This window comes from Phocoena sinus, chromosome 11 (assembly GCF_008692025.1).
Source record: "Phocoena sinus isolate mPhoSin1 chromosome 11, mPhoSin1.pri, whole genome shotgun sequence".
Taxonomy (NCBI): domain Eukaryota; kingdom Metazoa; phylum Chordata; class Mammalia; order Artiodactyla; family Phocoenidae; genus Phocoena; species Phocoena sinus.
The window spans coordinates 65,385,976-65,410,437 of NC_045773.1; the positions used below are offsets into that span (position 1 = coordinate 65,385,976).

The window sequence follows — 24,462 nt, forward strand, 5'->3', positions numbered from 1 at the left end:
CCTACCCGAGTCCCGAACGGCCGAGGCGGAGCGCCTTCTCCCGACTGAGGGCCCGCCCCCTTACTCCTCGGGCCCCAGACCCGGCCCCGCCCTGGAGGCTGCGCCCGCCCTGCCCGAACCCGGTTTGTCTGGTTCTCCCCGAGAGGCTTGTTTCTCGAATTTCTCCCTTTCCCCCTCTTCCCGGACCTCCGGGGCCCTCCCTCTCGGCCCGGCTCCCCGGGGCCCCCGCGGGGGGCGTCTCGACATCGCGAGCCAGCCGAGTTTCGGTAGGACCCACGATGGGCGCGTGGGAGGGGACGCGGGAGCGCCCGGGGCCTGAGCGGGGTGGGGGGTGGGGAAGGGAGGCCTCCAGCCCGCCCTCCGGACCTCTCCCGCGCTCCGGACCCCTCCCGCCGCCTTTTTCTCCGCACGCGCTGAAGAACCACTGCGCCTCTTGGCCTAGGACGCAGCTTTATTGGGGATGTGGGTACCCGGTTTTCGTTCCTTATCACCTACCCCCTCCTCGGAGCCCGCCCCCCTCCTTGGAGCCCTAGTACGGTCCCAGAGGGGGTTAAAACAACACTGACTACTGCTCCTGGACAGGAAGTGACTGGGGCGCCGGGCGGGGGTGGTGGTGAAGCGGCGCAGGCTAGCTCCGCGACCAGATGTGCGGCTCCAACTCCAGATGTTCTTCATCTCCGTCCGACCCGCCGTGTGAGCTCCTCCCCTGCCTCGCCTGTGCCAGGCTGGGCAGTGGATGGAGGTCACCCGGAGACAGCGGGGTCAGCCCCCGACAAGGGAGGAGTCTTCAGTGGGGACTCTGGTGAAGGGACCGTTCAAGCCTCCAAACTGAATCCTTTCCCCAACCCTGGCGGGCGCTGAGGACTACTAGGGTCACTCGCAGGCCAGCTTCCCGTCGAAACTGGAGAGGGCAATGGCGAAGGCCTGCAAGGCGCACAGCGGGTACCGGTAGTCTAGGGTGAAGGCGTCCTCGGCCACGCGGCCGAACTGCAGCACGATGTAGTCGGCTATGGACACAGACGGGGTGGGGTGGGGGCGGCCCGAGACCTCTTGGGTTCTCCCTCCTGGCAGACAGTGCCCTCAACATTGAGGGAAGTCCCCCCACTCTTGCATTGGGGCCCCAGTCCTTAGCCACGTCTCAGTTATTCACCCCACCGTCCATCCACCCTCTTATCTCGCCCAGCAAGCCCCACTTGCCTACAGCTTTACCAGCCACGGTAAGCCCCTGAGGGCGGCGACCCTGCCTTACCTTCTGCTGCCCAGGGCTATGCATATGACCAGCCCGCACTTAGAGAAACCGGTCAAACTTCCTTAAGCCTAGAATCCTTTCTTTCCAACGCCTCTGTGGTCTTTGCCCCATTCCTTCTTCCCACCCCCAGACCCCAAGTCCTGTCTTAGACCACCAGCCTCATGGTTCCCTTCCTTATCCAGTGGCCCCCTCAGCCCCCATCCCATATCTGGACCAGGTTTCCAGCCTCAATTCCAACACCTCCCCCAGCATCCATAGGGACAGGATGTTGCTAAAAATACCCCCAACCTCGGCCGACCAGGCTCCACCAGAAATGTGATCTGGAGAGCGGTTTTTCAAGGCCTCAGGACAGGTGACACAGGGGGCACATCCCTAGGATGGAGTGGGGGTAGGGAACTCACTCAATGTTAACCAGTTCTGGGAACCTGGAAAGTCTTTGGGAGATAACGTTCCATATCCAAACCCCTTCACCCTAGTGGGGACCTCTCCCCAAGGCTTGTAACAGGACATTTTTACTTAATTGTGTTCAAGGTACATTTTGTTTCCCTAACTCTTCGAGGGCAGGACTTTGACCTCACTGGAGAGAGAACGGTAGAAATGCTTGATTTGTATTTCCTACTCCTAAAAGGCAACCATCCTCATGGGGTTCGGCACTGGAGCCAGACTACCTGGGTTCTAATCCCACCTCTGCCTCTCACAAGCTGTATGTGTGAGTTACTTAACTTCGCTGTGCCTCGGTTTTCTCCTCTGCCAAACAGGGACAATAATAATACCTTCCTCACAGGGCTGCTGAAAAGATTTAATTTTTTTTTTGGTGGTGCAGCTTGCGGAGATCTTAGTTCCCCGACCAGGGATTGAACCCATGCCCTTGGCAGTGAAAGCACAGAATCCTAACCACTGGACCACCAGGGAATTCCTGAAAAGATTTAATAATTCAGTATCTGTGAAGTCCTGAGAACAGAGCCTGGTCCATAGAAAGCCTCATGTGTTAAGTAAACATAAACACTGTTTAAGTGTTTATGAAATAAATTTTGAGGGCCAGGGTAACCGCCTGGAGTTGCTGAGAGACTCTGGATAATGTGCTGCCCTCTCTGAGCCTCAGCATCCTTCTTGGCCACATGGGGGTTGGTCTATCAGTCTTTTTTATTTTTAAATTTGTATTTTTTATTATTATTATTATTTGGACGCGTCACGTGGCTTGCACTATCAGCTTGCGAGGTCTTAATTCCCTGACTAGGGATTGAACCCAGGGCCCCGGCAGTGGAAGTGCTGAGTCCCAACCACTGGACCGCCAGGGAACTCCCTATCAGTGTTTTTTAAGCTCCAGCAGCGTAACTGTCCCTTCAACACAGCCTTACCCAGAATACCCCAATATCTACCCCAGGCTCTAGTCAGTGCTAGAAAGACGGCCTGGAACAGTGAGCCCCAAGACACCTGCTTGGCATATATGAGGCTCCTGGGAGCACAATGTCAATGCCCCCGCAGGAGAGAGTGACCTTCCTGAATGTTCTGGCTTCAGAGATAAAGGACAGCTCCACTCCTCTGTGTGTGTGTGTGTGTGTGTGTGTGTGTGTGTGTGTTATAGAGAGAGAGGGAGAGGGAGAGAGAGATGGGGGGTGGGGGAAAGACTTGAGTAAGGGTTGAGGTCTTGGGGGTGGTGGGGAACAGCCTGGCTTGGATCCTCAGATACTCACGGTCATCGGCGTGGACAATCTGGAAGTTCTTGACCGAAGCCTGGGTGACTCGGCCTTGGAAGTTGAGGGTGTAGGAGCCACTGTCATCATTCCAGACGGGGGGCTTGTTGTGTAGCTCGATGAGGCTCTCCAGTGTCTTGTTCTGCCAGCGCACCAGCAGCCCGTCGCTGGCCTGGGGTGCCACGGGTGGGGCAGTATTAGGGAGAGGACAGTTAGGGGTGGCTGAGATATCTCAGGACTGGTGGTGGAGGGGTGGCTGGGGACGTGTGCATGCCCTTGTGTGTGTGCAGCCTGGGTGTCAACGTCCATGCAGGGTATCCTTGAGCGCATGTGCGGTCTCTGTGGCGTCCGTACGGGCAGGTTGTGTATCTGTGAGAATGGGCTTTGCTGTGGAATGACTAAGTGGAGGGTTGGAAAGTGGAAAGTAGCATCTGGCACACAGGAGGTGCTCGATGCCATTGGTGCCCAAGGGGGTCTTAGGAACGGCCATATATGCTGGCACCGATTACAAGGATGAACCAGCTATTCTAGGACTTACAAGAAGCTCACAGTTGAGCTTGGAGAGATGTATAGGTAAAGAGTAGTTAAAATAAAATGTCCTGGAAGAGTTTCTGGAAGGAAGGAGCAGTATCTGTGTGATGGTGCTCTTGAGATATTTCTTTCCTTAGTTTCTTTGTCACCTGTTCATGTTCATGACTTAGAATGAGTCCACTTAAGATCGTGTCCTCCAAGAAGCCTTCCTGACCCCATGTCTGATTTAGATGTCAGCTCTGAGCTTCCATAACACCTTGTTCTTAACCATTTCTCCCACTGCACTGTTAATGGACAGAATTAGATACCCTAACAGCATGCACAGTATTTGACTAGTGGCTCTGTGCCTCAGTTTCCCTTACAACAGGGTTTTGTGAAGATTAAATGATTAATAGTGCATGAAGTGTTATTTAGATCAGTTCCTGGCACAGAGTAAATGCTCAATAAATATCAGATATTGTTTTGATGGTAACTCTTGTGTTGATTTTGGATCTTCAGTGCCTGGCTTTAATAAATGATTGTGGAATGAATGAACTGTAAGATGATGAAGAGATACACAAAGCAGCACTGGGTAGTTCTTACCAAGCCCAAACACACGTGGGAGGCACTGCCTCTGGAGGATTTATATGTTTATTCCAGGACGGAAGGAGCAACTGTGGAACCCACAAGCTCTTAAAGACCGGAGCCTCCCAGGGCTCGTGCCCCATGGGTTGGCCAGGCCTCTGATTACAGTGTCTTTCCAGCAGGGAGGGATGTGTGATCAGCTGATGGGAGTATTCTTTTTCATTGCAAATGAGTAAAGTGACATCACTGTGAGTGTCCATGCCAGTCATCAGTCTCTGAAATCCTGGGCTCACCCAACTTGTAGTGCTAGGGAGCAGAGCGTGGGACTGACACACTGAAGGAGGCCACCTCTCTCCAGGCCATCTCTCCATCTTACCCTACCCCTCACACACACACACACACACACACACACACACACACACACACACACACACGAAACAAACAGCCTTTGCTTTTTAAAATATGTCAATCATATCACTCCTTTCCTCAAAACCCTGATATAGCTTCCTGTTTCTCTGAGTAAAAACCAGTTATACAGACTCATCTGCCCCTCACTGTCACCTCTCTGACCTGCTCCTCCAACCCACCAGGCACTCCTGCCTCAGGGCCTTTGCACTGTCTCTTCCCCCTGCCTGAATGTTCTTTTCCCAGATATTTGCAGGCTTGCTCCTCACCTCCTTCAAATTTCAACTTCTCAGTGAGGCTCACTCTGACCACTGTATTTAAGTTGAAACCTACACACACACACACACACACACACACACACACACCCCTCATCTCCTTTCCCTTGTTCGACTTTTTCTTTTTTCCCCACAGTACTTATCACCTTCTAACATACTACACAATTTACTTATTTATCACAATTATTGTCTACTGTCTGCCTCCCTCCACTAGAATGCCAGCTTCATGAGTGCAGATCTTTGTTTTGTCCACTGATGTCTCCAGTTGCCTAGACTAATACTTGGCACTCAATGTATGTGTGTTGAATGAATATATGAATGAGTGATTTGATGTAAACTGAAAAAAACAAAGCAAAACGAAACAACCCCTATTGTGCTTGTTTCGGTGAATTCAGTGAAAAACCCCTGAATTGAATTCATTCCACAAGTTGCCAGAATGAATTTGTGACAGGGTGATGGGGTGACAGGGTGATTTGTGACCGGGTGATGGGTGTGCTCAGGGGTTTGGGTACTGGGCAGGCCGAGCACCGCCCCCCCCCCCGCCCCCCAGCTTCCCAGGAGTGGGTTACAAGCAGGTCAGTACGGAGCAGGACCCTCTGGGAAGGGCTTCAGGGAGGTAAGGCGCTCACATTGCGGGGCCGAATGGGGACCCTCTCCTTGTCCGAATTCATGCCGGGAATGATGACCGTCATGCGCCGGGGACCTCGGAAGCCCAGCACGTTGGTTTCCTGGGAGGGAGATGCGCGTTAGGCCGGCCCCGGCGAGAGGAGGGGCCTGCCTGCCGCGGGGGACAGGTGGGACTCTCACATAGATCACAGCCGCCAGCTCCTGCCGAAGGCTCCCCACATCCGTGCTGCCTCCGCGGTGCGGGTTCTGCCCATTGTCAAAGACGGTAAAGCGGTTCCCCAGGAGGTTGGACCTGCAAGCAGGGTGGAGCTGGGGGCGGAGCTGAGGAGGGTCCACACCCCTCCTCCCAGACCCTTCCTCACAGTCAAGCTTTGAGAGCTTCCTACCTCAAGCATGGGTGTGTATTAGGACCGGAGCAATTCAGGTCCCCTGCCCCTGGCTTCCGCCATGAAGTCTTTTTAAAAGCTGGATCTAGAAGGAGACTGGGAAGCTTTCAAATCTCAGCTCCGTCTCTTGCTACCTGTATGACCCCAGGCAAGTTACTTAAACTCTTAGTCTCAATTTCCCCATCTGTAAAATGGGCATGATAACAGTATTTACCCCATTTGGTTGATAAGAGGATTGAATGGATTAATATTTGGAAGTTACTTAGAAATACACCTAACACATAGGTAGGCCTTACATAAATGTTTGTTAAATAAATAAAGAAATAAGGCCTGACTCGGGGGTTCACTTTCCCTTCACCTCTCAGATTTGTGGTGAGGATTGAATGAGCAATATGGAGAGACATAGCACAGGGTAGGTGCTGAATATTTATTCGTCCGTTCAGTTGGTAAATATTTATTGAATGGCTACTATGTGCCACGTGCTAGGAATTCAACCATGAACAAGACAGGCATAATCCCTGTCCCATGGACCTTATGTCCTACTCCAAGTGAGGTCTCTGGACCAGCAGTGTGGGCATCACCTGGGTGCTTCTTAGAAATGCAGAACCTCACTCCTTGCCCAGACCCACTGAACCTTTTTTTGGGGGTGTGGCGGGGGCAGGATCTCAGTTCCACAGACCAGGGATTGAACCTGGGCCACGGCAGTGAAAGCCCAGAATCCTAACTACTAAGCCACCAGGGAACTCCCCCCACTGAACCATTTTAACAAGACCCCCAAGTGATCTATGCCTGTCAAAGTGTGAGAAGCCCCGGGCCAGGGGACAATTCCAGAGTGTCCGACGTGGTGGGCACTCTGCCAGGCACAAGGGGACAGAGGTGACTGGCTACTGAGCTTCCCAGCCCCACCTCAGCTTCCCGATGAAATTCTCCCCTCCTCGGGACAGATTGGTGGGGTCACTGGAGATGAGGTAATTGGCTGTCTTGCTCCGTTTCCGTTTCCTGCCAGCCAGGAGGAACACCTGGGGAGAGGGGTCACAGAGATGCGCTGGAGGAAGGAGGTGCGCTGGAGGAAGGAGGTGCACCGGGGGAAAGAGAAGGCCCATTTGCCCTGCAGCCCTCGCCCCAATGCACTTTGGCTCTAGACTCTCCCTCAGTCTGGGTCCTGGCCCCTCCACTCTCCGTCCCACTGGCTGCCACCTCTCTCTGACCCACCTTCTTCTCTGTGTCCAGGTGCAGGAAGTAGGAGGGATACAGGCCCCGGTCCATGCCCTTCTTGTCCCGGGTCAGCCGGCAGCGGACCGTCTGGCCCTGGGGGGCAGGCCGAAGCACGAACTCCTGGGGTTCGTCCACTTCCACGGGTGGGGATGGGGCCCTCTCCTCCTTCTGGATGGGGGCAGAGGGTGCATCAGCCCCAGAGCACTAGCTTCCCGGCCCTCAGCAGGTCCCCAGTGCCAGGATGCAGGCAGGGCAGGCAGGACAACTCACCGTTTTCTGTTTGGGGAGAGAACAGAGGCTGTTAGAGTGCAGCCGGCCCCTCCCCCAGCAGCTCACCAGGCCATGTTAGGAGGCTCTGGGGAGCTTTGTGCTTTATTACTATTTTGTTTAGCTTGTGGTTATGAGCGCAGGCTTTGGAGCCAGACAGCCTGGGTTCAAATCCTGGTTCCACCACTAACTGTCTGTCATGGTTGTTAAGTTTTAACCACACTGTGACTCAGTTTTTTCATCTGAGAAGTATGTAGGGTTGGGGTGGATACCTGGGACAGACCTTAGTTTATATATTTAACAGACACTCATAGAAAGTCTACCAATGTGCCAGGAATTATTCTAAGCACTTTCCAAATATTAACTCATTCCTCTTATCAGTAGCTACTGAGGTAGTTGTTCCATTATACAGGTGAAGAAGCTGAGGCTCAGAGAGCTTAAATAACTTGTCCAAGTTCACATAGTAAGAGGTGAAGCTGGGCTTTGAATGCTGTTAAGCCCAGAGCCTTTAGAAAGACCTTCCATCATATGGATGCTCTCAGGGAGTGAACTGAGGTGAGGCTGAAGGTGTGGATTGCTGTGTTCTAAACACATGGTGTTATAGAAGTGTCAGCTACCACTATAATTATAGCAGGCGGTAAATACTCAATGAATGTAACAGCCAACCTCCAACATGGCCCCCGATGCTCCCTGCCTCCTGGTATTTATGCCCGTGTGTAGACCCTTCCCACACTGTATCAGCGTTGGTCTTTGTGACCAATAGGATATGGCAGAAGTGATGGACGGTCACTTCTAAGGCTAGGTCATAAAAGATATTACAGCTTCTGCCTTGCTCTATCTCTTGGGCCACTCTTGGGCTCTGGGGCAAGTTGGCTGCCATGTCTTAAGGAGAGTCAAGCAGCCTCTGGAGAGACCTCCAGCCAACAGTCATGACAGTGAACAATTTTAGAAGTGGATCCTCCATTTCCAGTCAAACTTTAAGAATGACCACAGCCCCAGTTGACATCTCGACTGCAACCTCACAGGAGACCCTGAGTCCAAACTACCCCTGCTAAGCCACTCCTAGATTTCTGACTCACAGAAATTAAGAAAATAAATTGTCATTTTAAGTTTTGGGGTGGTTGTTATATAGCAATACATAGGCAATACAATGAATGAATAAATAAGTTCATTTTGCTCTTTGAAAAACTTTTATTAACTATGTGGTTGCATTAGGCCCTAGGGTGGCCTAAGTGACCACCCTACCATTGCCCCTTCTGTTCTTACAAACCTAGTGCCTTTTGCTATCATGTTCTGTCCCTCACAAGAAGGGGAACCAAGACTCTAACCCCAAGTTTCCCAGCTGGGGAGACAAGGGACTGCCACCTGGGTGTGTGCATTTCAGGTGTAAATGCTGTCTGGGAGTCACTAAGAAGCCCTGATGTGCTGAGGTTGCCCATTTTTGTTGAGGGCAGGTTTGCACTGTGTGTGAAGTGAGGCTGGTGTTAGGGAGGAGGCCCTTAGCCTCCAGGTAAGTGGCATCTCTTCTTCGCTCTAGGCTGCTCTAGAAGAAACTTGGGAAATCCAAGACTATGTTTGGAACGTGACGTGGGGAAAGCCAGACTCATTCAAACATTTCTACAGAGGTGAATTTTGGCCTACTATATTAAAGGCTGTACTGCAGTTATATTCTTTTTGGAAGACAATAAACTGGCCTTTCAGTTATATATCAGTTTCTGGTGATCTTGGCTAATGTGAATCAGTCCCCCAAGACCTGACCACCCCTGTACAAAGGAATAAACCCACAAACTAAGATACTCCCAGGCCCTGCCCTCAGGATGATCTCTCCACTCATGGAAACCTGTTTCTCGAAGACTTTGATCACTTTCTCTTTCCAGTTCGACCTCTCTCTCCCGCTTACTCCTGACTGTGCATGTTGGTACCTGAGTCCTGTTTGTGAGTGGGGGCTGTATTGGAAATATTTAACAACGTGTTCTGCCCATGGAGACTGCACCGTCAGAGTGGACACTGGTAGGACTGGAAGAGGTCCTGGAGGCCTCTGATGGCCAGTGTTAACCCTTTGGTTGCTGGAAGGTTGGGAGGGCCTGGGTGGGAGAGCAGAAAGCACTCTGAGCAGTATCTCAGAGCAGCAGAGTGGAACTATTTTAAAAACTCAAGTATGGGGTGGATGGGTGGGGAGGTGGGAAGAATTGGGAGATTGGGATTGACGTATATACACTAATATGTATAAAATAGATAACTAATGAAAACCTGCTGTATAGCACAGGGAACTCTACATAATGCTCTGTGGTGACCTAAATGGGAAGGAATCCAAAAAAGAAGGGATATATTATGCATATAGCTGATGCACTTTGCTGTATAGCAGAAACTAACACAACATTGTAAAGCAACCATACCCCAATTTAAAAAACGTCATAGGGCTTCCCTGGTGGCGCAGTGGTTGAGAGTCCGCCTGCCGATGCAGGGGACATGGGTTCGTGCCCCGGTCCGGGAAGATCCCACATGCCGCGGAGCGGCTAGACCCGTGAGTCTGCGTGTCCGGAGCCTGTGCTCCGCAATGGGAGAGGCCACAACAGTGAGAGGCCCACGTACCGCAAAAAAAAAAAGTAATAGCTCAACTACAGCTGGCTGTCAGTCAGTCAGTGTGCCCAGGGATGTGCATGCATGTGTCTATCTGCCTGGGCTCCACCTCCCTGGTACAGAAAATGTGTGGCTCTCATGTGGGGGCCATGAGAGCAACTCCGGCTGTGTCTGATAGTTAGGCTGCAGGGGGGAGGGCTCAGAGCGGGTGACATAAGGCCCCCGGGTGGCCAGTCCCAACCTGGTGACCCCACAACTGCCTCTTCTGTTCTCACAAACCTGGTTCCCTTTGTCCTCATATCCTGTCACCAGAGAGGCAGCTAAGATTCTAACCCCAAGTGACTCCATGGTCCCAGCCCACGAGGTCCTACACTCAGGTCCCCCAAGCCCAGGCCCCTGCCACTGCTCCCTGGAGGGACCTCACCCTCTCCCGTATGGGCTCCAACCTTTTTGCCTTTTCCTTTTGCTTTGCCCTTCTGATTGCTGTTCTTGGTCACCACAGCTGCCACCTCTTCCTCCTCCTCCTCCTTCTCCTCTTCTGAGTCTTTGGGAGTGCCTGAGCATTGTAGGGGAGCAAGTCTGTTAACCCCTTACCCTGGCAGAACCCATCTTGTTTTGCAAGGTACGTCCAACACCCACGCCTCACTTGGACCCCTCCCACAACCACAAGAGAGCAACCCCCTTTCACTATTATCAGAAAGTAATAGGGCTTCCCTGGTGGCGCAGTGGTTAAGAATCCGCCTGCCACTGCAGGGGACACGGGTTCGAGCCCCAGTCCGGGAAGATCGCACATGCCGCAGAGCAGCCAAGCCTGTGCACCACTACTGAGCCTGCGCTCTAGAGCCCGCGAGCCACAACTACTGAAGCCTGCGTGCCTAGAGCCCATGCTCCGCAACAAAAGAAGCTACTGCAATGAGAAGCTCGCGTGCAGCAACGAAGACCCAATGCAGCCAAAAATAATAAATAAATAAAATAACTAAATTTAAAAAAGTAAAGAAAAGAAAGTAATAGCCTCAGAAAAGCTAAGACACTGCCTGAGGCCACACAGCTATTAAAGTGGGGGTCAAGATGCCCCCAGTCTTCTGACTTTATTATTATTTTTTATTGGCGTATAGTTGCTTTACACTGCTGTGTCAGTTTCTGCTATACAGCAAAGCGAATAATCCATACATATACCAAGTCTTTGACTTTAGAACCCCTACTCCTCACCCTATTCTGCATCCCTCCTTCCACACCCACGACTGCCTCTGGATGCCCTGACACCAGAGGCCACTGCCACCCACCTTTCTTCTTCAGAGCTTTTTCCCCAGGGTCATCGCCCCCAACCAGAAACATGGCTGCCGGTGTCTTCTTCCTCACTCTGGTCGGGCTTACTGAGCTGTCCTTGTCGGCCTCCCCGGACCCTGTGTGTGTGGATGTGAAGAGGTCACACCCCCCGCCTCACCCAGAGTCCCTTGTTCCTCCACAGACCAGGCTCACCTTTCTTCTTCATCTTTCTCATCTTGGTCCCTTCCCCTGCTGATGCCTCCTTCTTCTTAATCCGCAGAGGTTTCAGTGGGGGGACAGGGCTTCCCAGGTCCTCTGGAAATGGAGGGTGGGAGTTAGACAAAGAAGAGCCACCTTCCAATCCACTCATTGTTCCTTCAGTCCCCAGGGAGGCCCAGAGCACCTTCTGCTTGTCTTGTTTATAACCCTGAGCCCAAAAAGGACTGGATGAACACCAGGAGTTTAATAAGTAGTTAATGAATGAATGAATGGATGAATGCCAGGCCTCCTAACTGAGCCTCTGAATCCCAGCTCCCACCCCATCTCCTCCAGAAAACCTCCTGTGGTCAGTGCTACAGACAGTCCTCCCCGCCCCTCCAAGAGGCCCAAGGTCCTAGCTACATGTCCACATGTAGACCAGACCCCGGTACCCATGGGGCAAGGTGCCCCAGCCAGGGAGCTATCACAGCATTTATTCATTGATTGATTTTTTACTATAATCACTTTGATACTTTTGTAAATATCATAAAAATAATTCATCTTGAGTTTAAAAAAATCACAAAGAAAACTAAAATCCTCTGCCCTCCCTGGCTCACAGAGCACCCTGGGCAGGGGGCTGGGGGGATGGTGGAGGGAGCACATATTGATTTAAGGACCATCGGAGGGAAGAAACCACCAAAGGGAAAAACTCTTGGGTCCAGGCACCGGGGAGCTTTTTTTTTTTTTTTTTGCGGTACGTGGGCCTCTCACTGCTGTGACCTCTCCCGTTGCGGAGCACAGGCTCTGGATGCACAGGCTCAGCGGCCATGGCTCACGGGCCCAGCCGCTCCACGGCATGTGGGATCTTCCCGGACCGGGGCACGAACCCATGTCCCCTGGATCGGCAGGTGGACTGTCAACCACTGCGCCACCAGGGAAGCCCATCTGGGGAGCTTTTTGATGTCTCAACTCCTGTGTATCCATGAGACACCAGGCATCTCAGGGGTAGGGCTAGTTTTGTGTGTCTTTACCCCCTCTGGACCCTCAACACCCACCCTTCGGACCCTGGGCCTTGGCCTTCCTCTCCTTGATGTCTGCAGAAGCCTTCTCTTTGGGGGGCTTCTTGGGAGGCAGACGGATTTTCTCTTTCTTTTCCTTCTCCTCCTCGTCCTCTTCCTCCTCCTCCTCCCCTGCAGGTAAAAACTGCTCATAACAGGGGCTGGGGTGGGCCCCATTACGTGGGGAGCCCAGTCCTTCCAGATTGCTGGGAGGCGGTGAAGGAGCTGGGGGTAGGAGGCTCCCCTTCTGGAACAGAAACAGGAGGAAGAAAGGAGTTTCGGCACCTTCCTCAGAGAAGGGGGTGACCCCAGAGTCTTCCAAGGTCTACAAGTCAGGAGAGAGAGCTGGAGTTGGGGGGATGCTGGGGGCTTGGCAATCCTGTTTTGGGAAAACGCCCTTCTCTGCAGGTCCTTCCTCTCTCTCTGGGACCCTCAGCTCCTCACACACTCTCCTGGGGTCTTTCAGTTTCCCCTTCTCTGCCCCTTCTAAAAGACACCTGCACTGCTTCTCCCACTCTGCTTCTCCCTGTCCTGGTCTGTTGCTGTTTCTAACTTCTAGCCAGACCCGTCTGAGCTACCTCCGGCCCCTAGCTGCAGGTTTTTGTGTTTTTTAATTTTCTTTAATATTTTTTTATTTTTATTTTTTGTTGGCTGTGCCGGGTCTTAGTTGCAGCACGCAGGATCTTCCTTGTGGCATGCGGGGGTCTTTAGTTGCGGCATGCACGTGGGATCTATTTCCCTGACCAGGGATGGAACCTGGGCCCCCTGCATTGGGAGGGTGGAGTCTTACCCACTGGACCACCAGGGAAGCTGCAGTTTAAGGTAAAACTCTTAACCTCAATGTGCCTCTGTTTCCCCCTCCCGACGATGGGACAAGAACACGAGAATAAAGATTTTCCTGGCTCAAAGACGAAGCCAGGGACGTGGACGCGGTTTTTCCGAATTGTCTGCCTCTCTCCATCTGCTGTTCCTGTCCAGCCCCTTCCCTCCCCCTTTCCAGACGCCCCCTTCCTTCTGGCGCTCTCTCACCGTCCTCCGCGTCTGGGGCGCGGGCTACCAGGAAGGTCTCCCGGGGGTCGCGCTTCTTGGCCTCGGGGTCCCTGAGGAACTTGGCGTAGACAGTCTGTAGCTCCCGGGCCTCGGCGGGCTCCCGGGAGGGCTCCTCCCGCGGGCTCCTCCTCCGTCCCGCTGAGCCGAGATGCGCGGGTCAGGCGGGACCTCCAACGGCGCCCACTCCCCCTCGGGCTCCTCACCCTGGGGTCTCCCTTGGGCTCTGTTTGCACCTTGGACATCCCTCTCCCAGCTTTCATCATCCCTACACTCCTCCTAACCCCCAGCTCAACCCCAAGCCCGCTCCGCCGCTTCCCCGTCCAGTTACACCCCACCCACGCCCCTGCTCCCGGGGGCGTTCCCAGACTCAAGGACACCCTCGCCTGCGGTCGTTCCCTCCCGTGACCCTCACCCGGGGGTGCGCCCCGGGGCCCAGCCTTCCGCATGCCTCCAGGTCTCCGGGGCTTGGATCCCGTGGGGCAGGGGGACTCTGGGGCTTCTGTCTTCTTCTTCCTCAACTTCTGTCGCTGCAGAGTGGGGGTCAAGAGGAGGGAGGGGAAGGAAAGGGGGGCTCTGAGGGCTGCCTATCACTCTCTAATCCCTTGAGCCGCCAGAAATAACCACAGATTATTGGGAGGGGAACTGCGCCCCTTCCTGGGGTGAGGAAGGATGACCCCCTCCCGTGTACCACGGCCACCTCCAATGCCCCAAAGCCCAAGTTCCTCCCCTGGACACCCCATACCTCCAAACACCCCCTTCGTGCAAAAACAAAACAAAACAAAAACCTCCAGGGAAGCAACAAGCCCCAGAGGCTGCTGAGGGGGACCCTCCCCACTCTCAGACCCCCTATGCTGCGTGGGGGGCTCTTTCTGTCTCTTCTCCAAGTAGGGGTGACATACCTGCTTGGTGCACTGCGGGACCTCTGGGCTCTGGCCTTCCTCCTCATGCCCGCTGAGGGTAGCAAAGGAATCAGTCTGTCTCCCTCCCCTTTTCCTGCCCCTCCCCAAACCCTCCATCTGGCCCCCCCACCAGGGTTCAGGTAGGATGAGGTGAGGGCTTTCCAGACCTGTCTGAGGCCCACACCTCTCGGAGGGTGTCGTCCTGCAGCGGCATGGTGCCTGCACCTATCCACAGTCCCTGCTCTGGCCACCCTGCAGCCCTAGAAGCTTCCCCGAGGGCCCCAGCTAATCCGGGCTCAGCTTCACCCCCACCTCCTGCTGGCTCAAGAGGGTGGCAGCACTGTGGGAGGTGCTCCTGCCTGGAACCCACCCCCCTGCCTGGCCCACTGAGGGAAGAGGCTGAAAACTCAGATCCTCAGCGGCCTGAAGGATGGCATCACTGTACCAGGTCCTCCCGTGCCCGTGCCCTGAGCTTTGGCTTAGAGATGCTGATTTGATAATTTGTTGGTGGTAAATGGGGCATGGGAAGAAAATATGACATCAGATCCTGTATTTATCTTTCTTTTTCATTAAAAAAATAAAAACTAGGATTTACTGATATTTAATGTATATGGATTGATAGATGCATGTGTATATACTTTATAAAGAAACACACCTATATTCTGGGTGTCCACCTAAATATCTTTTTACTGATCAGGAACTTTTTTTTTTTTGGCTCACCTTGCAGCTCGTGGGATCTCAGTTCCCCAACCAGGGATCAAGCCCGGGCCCTCAGCAGTGAGAGCGTGGAGGCTTAACCACTGGGCCACCAGGGAATTCCCAGGAACATGTTTTTTAAGAGTTTAGAGACAAGGGATGTAGTGTTGATGTGATTAATATCATGGGAGAGGTTTGGCTAAGTGCAGAGGAAGCCCAGAAGAGGGGCCCTATTGGGGGTCCTAGAGGCTTCCTGAAACCTGATCTAAAACTTGAAACTCAAAAAGGTGAGGGGAATTCTGCAGCCAAAAAAAAAAAAAAAAGAAAAGAAAAAAGGAAAAAAAAAAAAGTGGGATGGGCTATACCTGGAAAGGGAACTGCAAGATAGAGACCTAGAGGTTGGAAACAGGCAGATGTATTCAAAGGTCTAGGACTAGGAAGGAGGCAGCTGTGTCAGGCATGGGTCAGTCCTGAGCCCAAGCTCTAAGCTCTGCCGCTTAAGAGGTGAATATCCTTGGGTGACATTTTAACCTCTCTGGGCCTCCATTTCCTCATTTATAAAGTGGGTTTGATAAAGCACTGACCCAGTAGGGATGCTGTGCAGATTAAGTGAGATGACAGATGGAAAGTTGCAAACAGTGAGCGCTCAAAAATTGGTAATTATGTGCTCCTTTTCGGAGCACTTCAGCTTCATCTGTCTCCTCAGCACTTACAGCACAACTTGACACATGATTGGGGTTCATTTTTTTCATGAGTGAATTAATGAGCACAGTTTTTCTTTTTTTTCGCTGTGCGGCTTGCGGGATCTTAGCTCCTGGAGCAGGGATTGAACCTGGGCCTCGGCAGTGGAAGCGCCGAGTCCTAACCACTGGACTACCAGGGAATTCCTTATTTCATGTGATTTTCACTGGACAAGAGTCCAATGAGATAGGCGAGGTAGAGATTATTATCTCCATTTTATAGGTGGAGAAACTGAGGCCCAGGGGGGTGAAGTGACCTGCTCAGTATCAGCCAGATGAAAACCAGCTATGTCTCCTGTCAGAGCTTTTGTTCTTAACCCTTTTATATTTTATACAGTCGAAACGATTAGAGATGGAATTTGAATGAAACAGTCTTTTTGTCTTTCGCCACTTCCTTGGTCCACCTGATTCAGATGCGCCATAATTAATCTTCCTAAAATACCACTTCTTCTGTTGACACCTTTGCTCAAAAATTGTCATTGGGTCCCTACGATCAAGTTTAAATGTGCTGAGTTGGCATCCAAGGCTCTCCCTGATCTGGCCCCAATCTGCCTTTCTAACTACAGGGCTGTCTCATACCCTACTCTCCATCCAGCCCCATAGGTTTACTTATTTCCTTTATACTTTCTCTCCTTCATGCCTTTGTTCAAGCTGTTCCCTCCTAGAATCCCTATTCCATGAAACCCATCCAACCCTAAATAGCCCTCAAGTCCCAACCTCCAAGATTCTTTGGTCCTCATCTGACTCTGAATGTGTAATAATCATAATAGCACTTATTGACCACCTACCGTGCGTGAGGCCCTTGTTCCCATTCTCTCTCCACCCTCATGGTGATATTTATAAGGCAGACACTAAAACCCTGATATGAAAGGTAAGGAAACTCACAGCTGAGAGTCAGTCAACAAGTATTTCCTGGGCACTGACTCTGTGCCAAACAGTACTGGTTATACAGTAATGGACAAAAAGATGTGGTCCCTGCCCTCATGGAGCTTCCATTCTTGTGAGAAAGACAGATGGTAAAGCCATCAATAAACAAATTAGTTATAATGCTCTCATTATTATTAATTGTAATAAATTCCAAGAAGGGAAAGAACTGGGTTCCATGAGAATAGCGGGGCTGGGTGGGGGGCAGTCTGGATATAGAGAACAGATGAAGCTGTCTGAGAAGTGAAACCTTAAACTGAGACCTGAAGGATTTCAAAGACTAGGAAGGAGAATGTTCCAGGTAAAAGGCACAGCTTATGCCAAATGTTTCCAAGCAGCAAAGAACTCGGCACCATGGAGCAGTGGGGTCCCCTCGACCAGGACAAGAGCGACCCTGCCTAAGATCCGCCCTTCAGAGGGTTCTGGAGAATGTCCACCCCCAAACAAATCCATGCCAAGAACCAGAGGGTGCCTGGCGCTCCGCAGGCTGTAAACGTAAACATCCCCGTTCTAACAGTGCTCAGGCCCCAGGGAACACTGCTCCACATCTCTTGCCCACTGTTCTCAGAACAAAGATTCCTGCACCGGCCTGTGGGAGGCGTGTCGGCTGAGCTTCGGCCAATGCCAGAGATGGACCCTGCTTTGGAGCTGCGGGGAAGATTTGAGCAGCAGAAGCTTTTAAGTGAAAGAAAAGGTAAATGCAGTTCTCATATCTCTCCTCTCGGGTTGCATGGATATCACAGATACTTGCATAACAAAGTGTCCATTTACTTGTTTCTTTTCATGTTCTGAAGGGTCTTGTGAATCGGCACCGTCTTCATAACAGTTGCACGTGGCACCTGAGGAACACTGTACAGTATTGAACAATCCACGTGACTTAAACTTGTGCATATGTAGGTCTGGACATGACGTGTGAAGCATGGTAGCAACTCTTCATGTTGACAACTAGTTGGATGCTATTTTGAGAACAGTTCAGTTTTTCTAAAAGTGTTTAATAAGATGGAATTGACATTTCTAAAAACCATTTAAATTTGATTAATTTTGGATATTTATTAAGTGTAAACTATATTTCCCTTTGAATTTTAATACATAATTTTGAATATATAAGAAGAAAAGTCACTTCTCAAAACATACATGAAAAATAATTTTAGTTGAAAAGTTTCACATTTACTTAGTTACTTTTTTTTTTTTTAATTTTTATTATTTTTTGGCTGCATCAGGTCTTAGTTGCGGCATGTGGGGATTTTTCGTTGCAGCACGCGGGCTCTTAGTTGGGCGGCAGGTTTTCTCTAATCTAGTTGTGGTATGCAGGCTCCAGAGTGCATGGACTCTGTCGTTTGCAGCAGGCAGGCTCTAGTTGAGGTGGGCGAGCTCAGTAGCTGTGGCACGTGTGCTTAGTTGCCTCGCAGCATGTGGGATCTTAGCTCCCCGACCAGGGATCTAACCCTCGCCCCCTGCAATTGCAAGGCGGATTCTTTACCACTGGCCACCAGGGAAGTCCCTACTTAGTTACTTTTGAGGAGAATGTATTCAAAGTTTGTACACTTTGGATGCAATGACATGTTTTTTGAGTCCTTTGAGAGTTAGTCTGGGTCCAGATCATGATAGGAACAGAAAGTAGCAAAGTGGAACTCAGAAAAGAATAAAAAGGAACTTCAGAGTTTTGGTAGGGGCCAAAGTGGTGAGCACGTGTGGGAAAATTAGAGGCGGTGTCAATGTTTAGATTTGGGTCAGGGGTGGGTGGGTTTAGGATTGGCTGTCAAGATTTTGGTGAAAATGAGGGTGAGTTTAGGGATAAGATTCAGATGAGGAACACACATAACTTCTGATACCTTCTGATCTGACATCAGAACACCAAGCCTCTCCACAAAGAAAAACAAGCTTGTGGCTTTATAATTACACTTTGTTTTGGTCTAAAAATGACATTTCTCAGCTCGATCACTGGCAATAGTCACCAGACTCAATTCCACCTGAATTTTAGTTGTTTTCTAAAATTAAATCTACTTTCAGAAGACGAAGATTTGCTACCACCAGTGACTGTGATGCTGATCAATGACTCCTACCCTGTGCCAGGCACTGTGCCCAGTGCTTTCAATTTATTCTCACAGCACACTTTCATGTCTGTGGCTCAGAGAAGTTAAGTAACTTGTCTAAGGTCACACAGCTAGTGCTTGGTGGAGCCGTCCCATTGACAAGCACCTGCTAGGTGTGCAGTATTGTGTTATCTCTAGTCCCTGCGGAAACTTTGAAAGGGAGTGAGCTGGGTTAGAGAGTGGTAGAGATGTGATGGAAATTCTTGGGTGGGTGTGTGTGTCAGTTATGACAGAGTGATGATGGAATCTAGTGGCACAGGGAAAGTAGAGGACAAGACCACAGGGGAGAGGAGTGCATGGCAACAAATGGAGAGGCTGGGCATTGGAAGGGTTTGGATAAGGAAATCACCAAGAATTAGGACAGGAGCGTGCCACAGAATTATGAGCCAGGAGCCAAAATCCTTGAAGAATAATATAGTCTGATGATATAAGATTCAAAACTGAAGTCCTTCCTAGGGGTAGGGAGGGAGGTGTAATGGCCTGGAAGCATCTACTTGTTCTCCAGTATGTCTTCGTCTTCCTTAATAATGAAGTCCCTGATTTGTAGCTGAGCATATAGACACGCAGAAAAAGACATGTCCCAGGTTTCCTTGCATCCATGTAGCTAAATGCCAGCTATTGGGGAGGGTCCTTTACAGAAGAGGTGCACCCTTCTTGGTTACTTTTTCCTTCTCACTGACTGGCAAGAGAGCCTAATAGCTGGAGCTCTAGCAGCCATCTTGGACCATGAGGTAACCTTGGGAATGTGAGCTGCCCCTGTGGAGCAACCAGCTAGGAGCCTTGATTTGAGAGAGAGAGAGAAGAAAAAAAACAAACAAACCACAAACCCATCTTACTGAAGTCACTGTGACATGGGGATTTTTTTAAACTTGTAATTGAACCTAATGCAAATGGCTGCAACTAGAAAGTTATGTTTGGGTCCTACTGAAGATGACATTTAATGCTAGTGGGCATGAGTGGGTGCTAAGAAGCCTTGGAAAGTTGTTGAACAGAAGGTGAGCTGATGAGAACTGTACATTCAGAAAGGCTGTGGAGAATAAATAAAAAATAAGGTGGAGAGAGCTGAGGTGAGGATGTGTAGTTAAGGGGGACATTTAGATATTCTGAAGACTCAGATCAATGATGGCATCTGAAGGACTGGGTCTGGAAGTCAGGTTTTAGGAAGGTTGTGAGGTTGGTGTTAGGTTTAACAAGCAATTCAGGAACTTGATTATGGCTAGAGTCAGGTTGGGGTGAGGTTTTGAGCTGAAGTTTATACCAGGGTTGGATTTTAAGTCAGAAATTGGAAGAATCTAATAGCAGGGCTGGGTGTCACTGGAGGTGTCGGGCAGACTTAGGAAGGGACATTTAAGTGTTCTGGGATATGCCTGGGGCTTAGTGTCTGAAGCAGTGGTACTCAGGTGAGGCATTTGGAAATGTATGGGGTGTTTTGTTTATTTATTTATTTTTATTTATTTATTTTTGGCTGTGTTGGGTCTTCGTTGCTGCACGCAGGCTTTCTCTAGTTGCGATGAGTGAGGGCTACTCTTTGTTGCAGTGCGCAGGCTTCTCATTGCGGTGGCTTCTCTTGTTGCGGAGCACGGGCTCTAGGCATGCGGGCTTCAGTAGTTGTGGCACGTGCGCTCAGTAGTTGTGGCTTGTGGGCTCCAGAGCACAGGCTCAGTAGTTGTGGCGCATGGGCTTAGTTGCTCTGTGGCATGTGGAATCTTCCCGGACCAGGGCTCAAACCCATGTCCCCTGCATTGGCCGGAAGATTCTTAACCACTGCGCCACCAGGGAAGTCGTGTGGGGTGTTTTGAATTGTCACAATGACAGCGGAGTGTGTGTGTGTGGTTTGCTCATGGTGTTTAGAGGCAAGAGCTCGAGGTTCTAGATGTCCTGTAATGTGGGAAACAGGCACGGTGGTCCAGCCCCAAATGCCATGCATTCCTGGGAAACACTGAGGCAAAGTGGCGTCAGGCAGAAGAGAAAAGCTGAGCACTATTGGGTTAGAATCCTGCTCTGCTTCTTTCTTCCCCAGGAGGACATAACCCTCAGTTTTCCCATCTATAAAATGGGATGATGATAGAGGCCTTGCAGGACTGTGAGATTGGTAATAAGTTTGCAGACGACCCAGCACAGGGCTGGCCCAAGGGCCTGCAACTGGGAGATGTCTGGACCAAGCTGAAGGCAAATCTGGGTAAAACTGAAGTTCAGTCTGGGTTTGGGTTCGTTTGGGGGTCATGATGCCCAGCTACAGCTGTGTGTTAGAATTACTCAGCTCAGGAGGCTTTAAAAAGTGCTGATGCTTGGTCTAACCTCTCAGAAATTCCGAGTTAATTGGTATGGAGTAGGTCTTGGGCAGTAGGAGTTTTAAAAGTTCCTTGAGTGATCAGAGCCTCCTGTGGGGCCTGAAACTCTCACTCTTGAAATTACTCCTCTCAGTAAAGCATTGGTTCTCAAAGTGGGTTCCCCAGACCAGCAGCATCAGCGTCATTCCAGAACATGTTAGAAGCGCAGATTCTCAGATTTCACCTCTGACCATCAGCAGCTCTGGGGTAGGGCCCAGTGATCAGCATTCTAGCACATCCTCTGGGGATTCAGATACCCACTCAAGTTTGAGAACCACTCAATACAGCACCATCTCCAGGAAGCCCTCAAGAAAGGCAGGTGCTCTTTCACTGTTGGGTAGTTCCCCACACTTCTCTGAATAATGTCACATGAGCTGTGAGGACAAGCTCCATGAGGCCAGGGACTTTGTCCATCCCATTCACAGCTGTCTCTCCAGGGTCCACAGCATGTGATGCATAACTGAATGAGGTGAGAGAGACAGAGACAGAGACCGAGAACTATCTCAGGTGCTGTGAACTGGGACGAGAGGAAGACCCTGCCTGTCTCTTTTTCTGTCTTGGTCCCACGACATGTGAGTCTAGTGTTTCTAGTGTTTAAAGATACAGATTCCTGGCACAAACGGGTCCTTAAACGCCTGTCTCTCCACCCAGAGAAGGGGAAGAGATGTGGACTCCTTGCACCCCTGGTGGAGCACCGCCCCTGGCACTTGTTCAGAGTCCATTTGTGTCTCCAGTGTGGTGCTCACGTGTGGCGGGTACAGTATCTGACAGGCAACTTACGAGATATTTTTCTTCAAAATTTTTTTCTTTAGTTTTTCCTCCAATGTTCATTTTTTTTTTTAGTTTTGAAACAATTTCACATTTACACATAGTAAATTTTCTTATTGTCCCAATGATGGCTGTTATAAGTCCAGGAAAACACTTTGCATTCTAGTCCTCGTCAATCTATGAGAGATTGTCAAGGGCAATTCTGCTATGTGTGATTTTCACTTATGGGCAATTAAAGTAATTTGAGAGTTGCCTTCAGGACACAACCTCCAGGTAAGAAGCCACTTCCTGGACAGCATCTCAGCTGAATCCTTGGGGGGTGATCAGGGACTATGAACCCAACCTAAAGCCAGGTAGGATTCTGCTGATGGCAGGTGACAGAAGTACAGTGCAAACTAGCATAAGCTCAAAAGGGAACTGATTGGCCCCTCAACTGGGCCAGCTAGACGCAGTCTCACCTCAGGCATGGCTGTACCCAGGGGCTCAAAAGGAGTCCCCAAGTCTCTCTCTCACTCTGCTTTCCTCTGCGTTAGCAGGAAAGGTGACCTCTGATGGCTCCCTGACCACATCAGTTCCCCCAGGTGGGGGCCTGACTGGCTCTACTTGGTCACTTGCTTACCCCTGGATCTGTCGGTTTAAGTCTGAGAATGGAGGTACTCTGATTGGCCAGCTCGAGTCATGTGCCCGCCTCTGGGCGGGGCTCTGTTTTTGATTTGAGAGAATAGTAGTTATAAAACGGGAGAGGGTTTTTGCTGCTCCTGATCAATTGGTGAGTAGTCCACACGGGGAGCTATTGTCAGAGCCAGGAATAATAATAATAGCAGCAGCAGTAGTTGTAACATTTATTGAGAGCTTGCTGGGTTCCGGGCATTGTTCTAAGTGGGTTTTCTCTTAATTAGCTCATTTAATACTCAGCCATTTTATGCGGTTGATGCTACTTTCATACATGTTTTCCATACCCGCAACTTCACAGAGAGGTGCAGTCACTTGCCCAAGGACACAGCCAGTACGCAGCAGAATGCGGGGCCCCACATCATCAGGCCTCGCTCCAGAGTGGGTGCTGGCGCGCCTGGGAGCACACCTTCCACTATCCTCCCTGCGGTAGAACCTGGACTTCTACTCCAGGCTTGGACTGTCACATGGCACTCTCGCCCTCCACTTCATCTGTGAGGCTGGCGGAAGCGGAACACCTCGGTTCAGATCACCTATGGGGAGTTTGCCATTACCCCCAGAGCCCCAAGAAACAGAGAACAGAATGGGTGAATTTTTTTTTTTTTTTGCGGTACGCGGGCCTCTCACTGTCGTGGCCTCTCCCGTTGCAGAGCACAGGCCCCGGACGCGCAGGCTCAGCGGCCATGGCTCACGGGCCCAGCCGCTCCGCGGCGTGTGGGATCTTCTTGGACCGGGGCACGAACCCGTGTCCCCTGCATCGACAGGCGGACTCTCAACCACTGCGCCACAAGGGAAGCCCAGAATGGGTGAATTTAGAGCAGTGGTTCTCACTGGCTGCCCACAAGAATACTTAGGGGAACTTCACAAAACCCCAGTGCTCAAGCCATATCCCAGACCAATTAACCAGAATCTCTGGGGTGGAGCCCAGGCATTAGTAGTCGTTAAGGTTCCCCAGGTGAATTAAATATCCGGCCAAGGTGGGAATCACTAGTTTAGAGGCCTTGTAGCTTGGTAGAAATAGCCGTGGTTTAAGATCCACCTGGGTTTGAGACTTGGCTCTGCCATTGCAAGCTGTGTGACTGTGTGCCAGTCACTTAACTTCTCTGAGCCTCAATTTCCTTATCTGTGGAAACGGTATAAGTCCCTCTACTTTATGTGAGGGCTGAATGAGACAATGTCTGTAAGGCCCCCAGCACAGAGCTGGTACTCAGCTCCATCCTTACCATTAAGGAGGGGGCAGGACAGACCAGCCTGTGCAGGACCATCCAGGGAGGCAGAGCTGTGCCAATGACTCACCATCACTAGGTTGAGGCTGTGGAATGGACTCTCGGGGCTGCTGGGACCCTCAGACCTCAGGCCCTCCTGCCTTGGTCTTCCACCCTTACGGAGGGACTTGAGGCTTCTGAGTAGGGTGAGCTTGGGATGGAATGGGCAGGGGGGGAGTTGGGGCAGAGTTGGGTGGGGGACTGGGGGAAAGGCTGTGTGAATGCACTGACTTAGTCTCACCACCAGGTGGCGACAGGAACCTACCCGCTGCGGGAGGGCCAGCCAGGCTGAAGGAGAGGACCACTGGGAATAACGCAAAGATTTTCGAGAACTTTTTTGAGTACTAGGTAAATGCTAAATCTTTATTTTCTTTCACTTCCATTTACTTAATGCAACAGTCCTGTGGTAGGCGCCATTACCCTCCTTTAGGGGATGAAATGGAGGTGGTGCTGGTAACTGGCGACCAGGAATTTAACCCAGTCAGTAGGACTCCACATTACTCTCTTAACCACTGAAGTCATAGTCACAGCTACAGCGGCCTTTGGAATTCCTCGGGCCCTGTGATTCCCAAACCTGTATGATGATAAAAATCACCTGAGGCTCTTTTTAAAAAATTCAGAATTCCTGGGTCCCAGGACAGGCACTGAATTAGAATCTCCCAGGAAAATGGGCTTGGGAATGTGTGTGGTTAACAAAAGTTCCTGTTTGG

At 50.9% G+C, this 24,462-nt stretch overlaps 1 protein-coding gene across 1 annotated transcript; it reads right to left on the bottom strand.

Annotated features, from left to right (window-relative positions):
* Positions 1-753: 753 nt before the first annotated feature.
* TULP1 (TUB like protein 1) lies at positions 754-15,825 on the bottom strand. The gene is made up of 15 exons (XM_032649847.1): positions 14,432-15,825; positions 14,265-14,316; positions 13,814-13,892; positions 13,345-13,503; positions 12,313-12,447; positions 11,273-11,374; positions 11,077-11,196; positions 10,240-10,349; positions 7,217-7,222; positions 6,944-7,114; positions 6,638-6,750; positions 5,526-5,637; positions 5,348-5,446; positions 2,944-3,115; positions 754-1,007 (listed from the first exon to the last, which is right to left on the bottom strand). The coding sequence occupies exons 1-15, from the start codon at positions 14,476-14,478 to the stop codon at positions 874-876; spliced, it is 1,611 nt and encodes a 536-aa protein (XP_032505738.1). The 5' UTR covers positions 14,479-15,825; the 3' UTR covers positions 754-873.
* Positions 15,826-24,462: the final 8,637 nt, after the last annotated feature.

Coding starts and splice junctions, on each gene's coding strand:
- TULP1 (XM_032649847.1), bottom strand. CDS start 14,478: ATGCCGCTGCAGGACGACACCCTCCGAGAGGTGTGGGCCTCAGACAG. Junction 11,197..11,272: donor GAGAAAGATGAAGAAGAAAG/GTGAGCCTGGTC, acceptor CCACACACACAG/GGTCCGGGGAGGCCGACAAG. Junction 5,447..5,525: donor AGCTGGCGGCTGTGATCTAT/GTGAGAGTCCCA, acceptor TCTCCCTCCCAG/GAAACCAACGTGCTGGGCTT.